This window comes from Sinohyriopsis cumingii, chromosome 17, assembly GCF_028554795.1.
Source record: "Sinohyriopsis cumingii isolate HCF-2022 chromosome 17, ASM2855479v2, whole genome shotgun sequence".
In the NCBI taxonomy this organism is placed as follows: domain Eukaryota; kingdom Metazoa; phylum Mollusca; class Bivalvia; order Unionida; family Unionidae; genus Sinohyriopsis; species Sinohyriopsis cumingii.
In genome coordinates, this window is record NC_142977.1 from 61,173,941 (window position 1) to 61,184,893 (window position 10,953).

Below are 10,953 nucleotides of genomic sequence, written 5' to 3' on the forward strand. Positions count from 1 at the left end.
ATAATTTGCACAGATGAATCCAGTCCAAAATCACAGACTTTCGTCGAATCGAAACAAAATGCCAAAATATATTCATTCCAGATCAAATGGAAAAGTTGTTGCAATGCGCATTTATTCACAATATGACTGCAAATTTCTATTTTAACTAGACACGCCATTTTCTTTCGAAAGTTATGTCGACCGCGCGACTAAGTTCAAATTTATCTGGGCGGAGCTATGTGCGCATTATTAATGATGTCATTTTGTAATGTCAAGTCTGCGCTTGTGTATTTAGTTTGGAATAGGCATTCATTCATTTACGTTGTTTCTTGCAGTGTATTTTGTTTACATAATTAAACCTTAGGTAGAATAAAAAAAATGAGCATATAATAAAAGGTTACTGCATTTGTATGGGAAAATATGAACTCGTTTTGTCGGAAGGATATACTGCACTCACAAGTTCGTGCAGTATTCCATCTGAAAACTCGTTCATATTTTCCCATACAAATGCAGTAACCTATACATTCTAAACTTCTGCATAAATTTCGAGCTTCTTTCCTCTTGCCAGTTCTAATTCTTTTCATTTAAATTGCATTTCCTTTTCTTCCTGATCTCTTTCCATTGTCATTTGCCTCTTTTCACATTTGAGTTTGGAATCGCATACCTTACTCTGAAGCTAATGCCTTCTTAATGATTTTTCCATATGGATTTTAGCTGCAAATGTTTTAATTTCCGACCCGAACTGTCTTATAAACTTAGTAAGCAAACCAAAAGCACTTTTTGTAAAAGATCCTTTTCCAAAAAATAATGTTCAAAATGTTTTTATTTATTTCTTGATACTTATATAAATATTTTTTGGTAAACGATATCAACTGAAAACTCAATCGGTTTACAATCTAAGGTATCAAACGTGGAGCGTACTTTAAATCTTCATTCATATAGTTGACACAAATAAGACGCGACAAACGATCAATACAAAATGAGTATGTATGTACGTACGTACGTACGTACGTATGTATGTATGTATGTATGTATGTATGTATGTATGTATGTATGTATGTATGTATGTATGTATGTAATTTTTGATAGTCCCAACGAAAAACTTACTTTAATTATTGTAGATTGACTGAAATTGTTTAAATAGCTGATTAAATTAATAAGTTGTCTTTGCTGATGTGGCCCTCGAAATCCGCGTCTAATATATACGAGATAAAAGAACATAGCGATAAGACCTGTATACATCTCGATATATTCTATATCCCGCGGTATTTTGAATCCAGCATATTCCAATAGTTGTATAACTTTGCAACAGATGGTTGTCTCGTGCTTTTTCTCCACCTTGGATAATTAGAATATAAACAGCTGTTAAAACTTTAAATAATATCTTGCTTAACCAGTTATTCAACACTTAGTTGTGGCAGACTTCAATCCAACTAGAGTATTTATATAAACATTATGCCATAATTAACAAAAGATCACATAGAAATTCTATTATTTTACCTTTAGCATACAGTTCATTTTCAAGTGGTGTGGACTATATAAGCCAACAGAATAGTTTCTTCGGCAGATATCAACATCAAGAAGCCTCGCTGATCTTATCATAAACTTAACAGATATTCGAAAAGTTCTGTGTGCGACCGACGGTAAACTGGGTTTTTATTTTTGAAATAATTCACTTTGTATTTCTGTCAAATGGCTAAGTAATCAATGTTTTTTATGAGTCAGCACATTCGATAATTATCACACGAGGCTCACTATTTAAAATCGTATAAGCTACATGTACTTTAATTTCAATGGGGAGGCGGAAAAGTAAATAGACAACTAATTTATTCCAACACTGCAAACAGTGTTGTTTTTTTTCCTCACCACATATTTTAGTGGATTTTATTAGCAATATTTCAGCTTTGTGTTTTTCTAATTTTAGTTTCAGTTACTTGGGTTGTGACCTACGGGATAATACGAAGGATTATAGCCATGTTACACGTGTTCATATAAAGATATGTATGTATGTGCGCGTGATGCACGGCTTTAGCAAACTGTAATTGTCACTATATTAAGACATGATCAGATCTTTTGTTTTCTTCAGGTTGATGTGTCATGGAGAGACCAGTAATGTTCATGCAATCTCTGTTGGTACTGGTGGTGGCTATCCATGTAATTTCTGCAACTTATGAATGCGAATGCGGTGATCCGCTCTCAATGAAGGCTGCCATTTGCACACGCCAAACATGTTGGTATTATTAGTAAATTATTAATATTCGTGCATTCAAACAAAAAGGAAGAGCAAGGCGAATGTGAATAATTTTAATGAGTATGATGGTGGATGAGGTGATGTTAGTGGTAAAGAATAAAATATAAAAATACAACCTTTAATACTTTTTTACAACTGCTGTTGCTTCTAATACCACCATCACTTCTAAAGATTCTGTTATTCGTATGGCACTTAATAGTCATACATATACCACTATGTGTACAACAATTACAGAAGTTTTGTATTGCCCAATTATTGCTCATATACCGCTTCTTGTATTAATAACTTTTTAATGCACTTTCTAAATTGATTTGTTGGGAATCTTGATTTCTAGCATTTAATCACATTGGTGCAACAGTTGGCCCGAAGTAAGAATGATTTAAGGCTCTTGCTGGATCTCCTAATTCTTTTCCCCTTCATATTTTACATTCTCGACAGAGGTTTGCACGAGAGGGGGCAAAAGAAACAATGACACTCAAGTTGTTTGACTTTATAATTACTATGGCCAATGTGACAAAATGGAGTTTTCAATGGTAATTTAGATACGATGGTAGGACGTGTTCTAGTAAACAACACAAAGTTTCATCACTTTGGAGTAGTCACTTGGAATTATTCCCCCAATTAACCATCCAATAATTTGAAGTCAAATATTAGATCTCATATCTACAAATTATATTTATTATAATTATTTACTTTGTTAAATTCTCTAAGATATAATAAATTAATAACACTTTAATCGTTATGCTCCTTTAAGCGTTAAAAACAGCATAAAATACGCTCTACATCACAAGTTGATGACAGTTGTCATTAAAAAGTATCATTTTTACTTTCTAAAATGAAAAGTCTAACAAAAACGTGAAACTAACTTTATTACTTTGAACAACAATGTTATGGGAAATAAACATGCACTGAGCAGGAAATGGAATATTCATTCTCATATACATACGCGGCTGAACACATTTGTTGGACCCTTACTGTTGAGCTTCGTTAATATATTAAAAACATTTGTTTCTGTACTGCAGTGATCATGGGAACTCCATTGAGTGCGGGACTGTATGCAGATGCAGCAGGATTCACCGTTTCTAAAGAGGAAGATGCATACTTCAATACATACAATATGTATTTGAATACCGTTTACAATGTAAGTAGATAAATCAACATATGATAAACTTTCGAAAGAATCCCAACATTTACGCTGTATTTTCTGAGCGCAATTTCTAACAATAATTTTCGTAATCGGAGACAGCGTATGGCGGAAGAAATATCAATTAGTTATTTTAGCAAGCTCGGAACACTTTCCATGATGTTGTGCAACCACCTACGAACATTTAAAATGAAAAATGAAAGGACCTTTGATGCAAGTACTTATTAAAAGTGTTAATTTAGTTTCCTGTATCGGAGTTTTACCATTGCTACTATTGGTCTGATAATAGTCTGCAGATTTCATTGAATCAAACATTCTGCAAATATGTTGATAAAGTTCATCTGAGTTTTGGTGACTTTGTCTACCATATATCTTCCACTTTCGTAAAATTTTATCCTTTTCGTTTACTATTTGCATATCGAGAAACAAATCAATTATACTCTTCCAGTGTAATATGAAAATATCATTTTCTGTGCAGAATGTGATATTGTTTTGCACAGTTTGTTTCAAAGTAGATTGATGTAGTGGTTGAATACATTATTGCAGCATAAATCAAATATACCCAAGGGGTTGATATGGTAAAAGACTTGCACTGATTCATCGTAATTAAGTATTGATTTATTCTACAAAAATCCGGGCATTTCTCTCAGTGAAGCAGGTATGTCTTTTGGCAGCAGACACTTAATATTCAGAACTTACATATTTCAAGAAAAGCGAAATATCTTTTTAAATTATTTCATTGCTTCTTGAACAATCTTTGTTGTTTTGAGCCTTTTAACTCTGATAAAATTGTGTTGGTCTGTTCCTCAATCATCCCTTGTCTTCAGTTCTTATACTATCTTATCTATCATGTACACATGCCGGTATATTTTCAATGAAGTCACCGATAGAACAAGAACAAAACAGGAGACTTTCATATGTGCTGAAGTTTGTCATCTATTTAAGCCTCTTTAATTTGCAACCTTATTTTGTAATTGGACGTCTTTATGATTCGCAGTAAGAGAACATATTCTGATATTCATGCGGCGTGTACAGAGACATTTATAGCAACCTAATATGTATTTTTTCTTTCCTCTCGTTATCCTAACTAAATATGTCTTTTATCTTTTCTTTCGTCATCATGTCAAAGTCAACCATTAGTAAATTCCATATGTGCAATGTGTAGCTGTCTAACATAAGGTCATTAATTAGAATATAGAATACGTAAAACACGTATTTATAATCAATTGCCATGAACATACATAGATATCACACATGAGAAGAATCAGCTCTATACTGTAAAATAAAACAATATGCTTACTAAATGCCTACTAATAAGCTTTCAACATTAGTTAAATCATAGACCATGTGTTCAAATACCGACACATATTTACTTAATTCAGTTTTTTCATGGGTATCTATAATATAATTTTTTTATAAATCCCAGTTTGGAAATACTAAAAACTTATTTGCCTTCAAGAAAGATTTACCGATTAAAATATGTCATTGGATTGAACTTCGCACTCTTTATTTTGTTAGACTCACTGGAAATATTTTGTTAAATGCTTCTTTCAATAGACAGTTCGCCTCTCTATTATCAGAACGGATTTCCTGGATTTCATGACAACGATAACTTCATACTGATGACTCCGCTGAAAGCAGAGGATTGTGGCGTTAAATTTGAAATGAAGACTGAGTATTTTCTTTCTGGTAAGAAATTTAACTTCAAAAAGCAAAAAGTCTAGCTTGCTCTACCGTATTACTACAGGATCTGAGTAATCCTCGTGTATTGAATTTTCTTGTCTGCTACCTCAGAAATCTCGTAACGACCGCAAACTCGAAAGAAATATTGGTCCTAATTATACACACCCAGACACAATAACACAAACACTCATCTTGTTAAGACTTTATGGTCTTACACTGTGTAAACGAAAGGAGGAAACTGCCATTAAGTTAAGTCAAATTCAAAAAGCATTAGTTATTAATGTTACAAAATTTAAGAGAAACTTACAGTACTGTGCATCAAATTCGAAATAATTACAATTCATCTAATACAAGTCCAGTAGAATAGATTGTTCCGAATGACTTCCAATAATATTGCATTTCGAGATGTAGCACAATGATATATTCAGTGATGTCTTTGAATGATTCCTTAATAATCCCAAAGGTTGATATAGTCCAAATATTTAAAGAGTACTTTGTAATTCCAATGAAAAATTTGAATAAATAATTCCCCTCAAATTATATATGATCACAACAGTAAATCATTCCAAAGACAAGATGTTAATCAGGAATAAATAACTGTTTACCTATTGTCCTTTATAAACATACATTACACAATAATATTTTCATGTATAAAACTGCTAATTTTTAATGGAAAAGACAATATGTCGAAGACAAGGTCAGGCCTTCAAAGCAAACCTGATTGAAACAATCAGGAAGACACAACACAGCCATGAAAATATTCAGATAGGCTAAAGCTCTACATTCAGTCTTGAACAAATATAAATAAAATATGCATGACTATATACATAACACGTACATGTGTGTACATTTTCTTGAATTCAGTCTTTGGTTCTAGTAGTAAACTTGTTACAACAAAATTACATACTCTCTGAATTCTTGTGTGAGATATACCGGCTTTAAACAACAATCGATTATGGATCATTGAGCAGCAAGAAGTTACTTTAGTTGTGTCTGAACACACGAATATCTCTATACCAATATAGCTTAAGGAGATGGCGCGTGCAGGCAAGGCAATGGGTACCGTTACCGGTGGACCAGGCTTTGAATGTCTATAAAGTACGAATTAAAGATTCCCTATCCTGTATGACATTAATATATTTTATTTTCTGTCCGTCACTTGAACGCTGATTATCTCGAAGCGTTGGTAAGATCTTATATAACTGCATAGTAACGCGCTGTCTTGAGTGTGTGCGTGCGTGTGTGTGTGTGTGTGTGTGTGTGAGAGAGAGAGAGAGAATTCTTACAATGAGTAGTTTTCACTAACAGTATACTTTATGAAATTCTTGTAGAAAAAGCATGGGAACATCGAAAACAGTATCTGCATATCAACGTTGCCTTAAAATCAGGAATAATGCAATGCACACATACAGCCAATATTATTCTTACAAGGAACATAGAAAAGTGTGTACGTAAGTCTTAATGAACGGTAACAAAGAAATAAATAACAAGCTTGACTGACAGTCAGAAAAACACACTGACAGATACATATAGATCAATGGATGGATACAGTCTATAGTAATTAATATAGCTTTATTTTATAATTTAGGAATTGTTTTGAACAGAACTCACATGACCGTCCATAGCTGTGATTTCGTACAGAGGGTTCCCTGGTCCCAAAAGACAACTGATGAAATGGAATCCATGAATGATTATCTAACTGGCCAACGACACTTTAAATGTAAAGACAGTGAAAAACATTCACTCCGTCTGGTACTTTGATCGATTGCTAGTGATTCTATTAAAATGTATACATTTCTATCTTTCTTTCGGTCACCGCGATCTAATTAATGAAAATAAACAGACCAGATCAAACCAATTTAGATATTAAACAAGTAGACACTAAGCCATGTTGTGTTGATATCACTACCGTTTTGAATTGACACTTCAAGCTAATTATTCTGCATATAGCCCCGAATCTGCTAGATATATCGTTTGCCTTAATATATATATATATATATATATATATATATATATATATATATATATATATATATATATATATATATATCCTGTTTACGAAACGCGAATGATTATAAAGTATCATCCAGCGCATGTTCTATATAAGCATTTCCTTTGTGCTTTTGACCAACAATTAGACGCTTTGTGTCATGTTTAATTATGTACCACCGGATTCGTAATAAAAAAATAAACCAATAATAAAATGTGAATCTTCTCTCTGGGAAATGTCTCTACTTGCTATTTCGCTTTGATATTAAAAATGTAGGTGCCTTCTTCCATTTCTTCAGCGACGAAACATATTCTGTTCATTTGAACAATACGTTTTTTCTTCTACTTTTATTGATTTATTGAAACACAAACCTTTATATAAATTCGGATTTAAAATAATCAGTCTCATTGGCTGTCTTTTTTACTCGCATGAGAGGAAGGATTTACAATATATATATATATATATATATATATATATATATATATATATATATATATATATATATATATATATATATATATATATATGGGTCTTACCTGTTTGCTCCAACAGTCGTATTTCACAGGCTTCCTAATTGCACACTCTGATAAACACGGCACATTATCTCCAAATTACCTTATTAAGAAAAAATCTAAGAATTAAGACAAAAACCATTGCATTTTCTATTTTCTTCACAAAACAAACAATTCATCATATTTATTTGGTATCTCATTGTTCTAACAAGCCACGAAGTAAAAATACGGTAAAACTTGTTGACAAGGAACACTCAGGAAAGTGGTATTATCATGATATACGTGATAAATCAAATGTAGATAAACACCCAACTGGATGATTTGGTTGAAAAACAGTTATCGTTTAGATTAGGATTCAGACTGCATTCTCTTCCTCGAATGCTCCTCTTCAGTTGTAATTATCTCTTATTTTTTCTTGTTCCGTTTTCATTATTTCACGTTCGCAGACCTTGGTCTTATATTACACATTTAGCCCACCATAAAACATAGCCTTTCACCCCCATCCCCCCAAAAGAAAACAAAGAGCTTTATTACAAAACGGTAAATAGAGAGATATGTAGATAGAATGACATATAAGTACCTTAGTTGATGGCTAATTAGATAGTGCGGATTGAGGCCACCAGAAGATGATGGATCTGAAATCTTACTTTGTGGCTTTGGTTTGAAAGTTCACTTTTCTTTACCGCGTGCAATTTGAAAGTTTCTCGTACACGACAGTAAATAAATGTATGCAATAAAAACGGTGAAGCTTCTTAGCAGACATACTCTTTTAATATTTTATCGGGGCATTTTCTCTGTAAGGTCAGTTCTTCGTCTTTGATGTGAGATTATATCAGGCATGGATGACCAGAATAATTGCAACTAGACTACCTGATAGAACATCATTGACAACGTGAATACAATGAAGGCAGTTGGTACGTAATACATAGGGTGCTCAGTAACAGGCCTAGACTCAATGAAGGGGTTAAAATAACGTTACATCAACTATACCTAGTTATTTATTGTAACGGTTTACGCTCTGTGATAGGAAAAATGAAGAATAACGCTTTATAAGTAACTTTTCTACCTCATTGCAAGATAAAACAAGGAGACTAGATTAACAGTCTACAATAGTTCAGTTCTAATTTAATGTTGTGATACTTCAAATGGTCAAACAGTGTCCGTAAATAATTCAGTAGATGCTACATTATACAACGTCTCTTTCCCTGCATAAAAAAACTAAATTTCATGCAGTTATTAAAATTTCCTTTGAGCAGATGACATTTGCATTATGTTGGTAGATTTCTATTTCAAAGTGATACATCCATACCCTCTCTCTCTCTCTCTCTCTCTCTCTCTCTCAACCACCGCTCGGGTGGCCTAGTGGTAAGAGCGTCCGCCTCGGAAGCGGGAGGTCGTGGGTTCGATTCCCGGCCAAGTCAGCATTAGGAGGTTAGTGCTAGGACTGGTCGGTCTGGTGTCAGGATAATGTGACTGGGTGGGACATCATGATACACGTTTGCTGTATGATGCCTTAGAGCTAGACATCGCTATAAACTGTCACATTGCAGACATCCTAGCGATATGACTGAACACATTGTTAAAAATAAGTTTAAAAAGCCCGAATCAAAATCCGAATCTCTCTCTCTCTCTCTCAACTTGTTTAGGTCCATATTTCCCTTTCATGCCCACTGTTGTTTCTGTCACTCGCGGCAAGTATTTCACACATTGACGTTCCCACAAAGTAGTTGCAGCCTTTGACCAGTTGGGTTATAATTTCCGTGCCAGCACTGGGCTATTTAGAAGGCAATTCCTTCAGATAAAATGTTAACTGGCTGATAAATCTGACTGGTATACAATCTGGCTGTTTGAGAAGATTATGACACTACTAGAGAAAAGCAGGTTATGGTCGGCCACCATTAACTGTGGCGCAATTGCAAATTGAATTCTCGTCTCGATCTCCGAAACGTCTCCGATCGACAATTTTATTTAATTACACCATCCACTATATCTCGAGACACCTCACAGAATTTGTTTAAACAAACCGTAGTTGTTGCATGACAACCTCCAAAACACGTTATTGTTTATCTGCCACATTAAACCGATTCCCATGATTAATCGTCACCATGCCGTCGTGGATGTCCGTATTTAACTTATGATAGATGTCTATATTCAATCATATTCATCATTGGACACTTCGTTGTTTGACAGTGCCATTGAAATATCTTTTGTCAATTTTGACATTTTTTTTTTGCATTTCTTTTAAACTCGTATCTGCTTCTCTCTCTCTCTCTCTCTCTCTCTCTCTCTGCATTTAGACATTTGTTTAATCTAAATCTGAAACTTTCTTAACTCTAATTCCATCTATTTGTTTCTAAAGGTTTTAACCCCTCCTGGGTTGGATACAAGCTAAGGTTCTCGAATTTAAATTTAGAAAGTAACTGTAACATCTCTGAAATATTTTAAAGAAATACTAATCCAGACGTATTGATACGATTCTATAGTCTTAAACTAAGTGAAAGAAAAGTGTGATAACCAACAAATTTTGTAACAATTTAACAAATAACCTTTTTTACTTAAAGGTTTGGTCCTTTAACAAATAGCCAATCATAAATCAGGTCAGACAGAATTTCCTTGGGTGGGGACCAATGACCAGAACTCAAATCCCATCAAATGTATCAGCAAGATTACTTCTACAGCTTCCAAGGTCAAAATTCACAATATTATGGTAATCAAATAATATGACCGTATCATAAAACTCAAACCCACAAAGGACAAAATTAGTTATTTAATATGCTGTCTACTAAATGACCCGTACAATCTATACACATAAAAGGTCACAAACACCCTATCTAGGTACACATAACAAATTGATCGTTACACAAAAAAAATATTTGTGAGTGATATATTTGATATGTGTATATTCAAATGTCTAACAGAAAATGCAAGCGTGTGTGTTTGTGATTTGGAATCTTAATGTAGCTTTAACAATTTTTCAGTCATATTGCTACTATGCCTGCAGTGTGGTAGTTCATAGTGATGTCTATCACTTGGGCATCGTACCACATACATCTAGAATCATGTCCCATCCAGTCATATTGTCCTGACACCAGGTCGACCAGTCCTAACACTACACTCAATGCCGAGCGTCTAGAAAGGCAGCTGATAGTACGATTTTTATTATTCTTTGACATGACTCAACTGGGGTTTGAACTGGTGAACTCCCTCACCCGAGGAGGCTGCTCTATTCACTTAGGCCAAAAGAGCGTTCGAAAATACAAGTAATTTTTGTCTACTTTTTTATACAAAGCTGCCAGCCATTTCATGGGAAACACTTTGTGAGCCAGTCATTAAAGAATACATACGAAAACGTGATTGGCAGTGACATCTGTATTCAAGCCTTTTACAGGTTTAT

The 10,953-nt window shown here is 33.8% G+C and overlaps 1 protein-coding gene and 1 pseudogene across 1 annotated transcript; both read left to right on the forward strand.

The window, feature by feature from the left end:
* Positions 1 to 1,407: 1,407 nt before the first annotated feature.
* On the forward strand, positions 1,408 to 7,031 carry LOC149779065 (uncharacterized). Its single transcript, XM_089938544.1, has 5 exons — positions 1,408 to 1,622; positions 2,066 to 2,209; positions 3,253 to 3,371; positions 4,955 to 5,063; positions 6,646 to 7,031. Exons 2-5 carry the CDS (start codon positions 2,077 to 2,079, stop codon positions 6,816 to 6,818), a joined length of 534 nt encoding a protein of 177 aa, XP_089794670.1. The 5' UTR covers positions 1,408 to 1,622; positions 2,066 to 2,076; the 3' UTR covers positions 6,819 to 7,031.
* LOC149779066 (small nucleolar RNA SNORD36) lies at positions 4,100 to 4,163 on the forward strand (annotated as a pseudogene).
* Positions 7,032 to 10,953: the final 3,922 nt, after the last annotated feature.

Bases quoted from the DNA above. Each gene is read 5' to 3' on its own strand.
- LOC149779065 (XM_089938544.1), top strand. From the start codon at position 2,077: ATGGAGAGACCAGTAATGTTCATGCAATCTCTGTTGGTACTGGTGGTG. The intron at 3,372-4,954 runs GTAAGTAGATAA...CTCTATTATCAG, and splicing joins ATTTGAATACCGTTTACAAT to AACGGATTTCCTGGATTTCA. The intron at 5,064-6,645 runs GTAAGAAATTTA...TTTATAATTTAG, and splicing joins GACTGAGTATTTTCTTTCTG to GAATTGTTTTGAACAGAACT.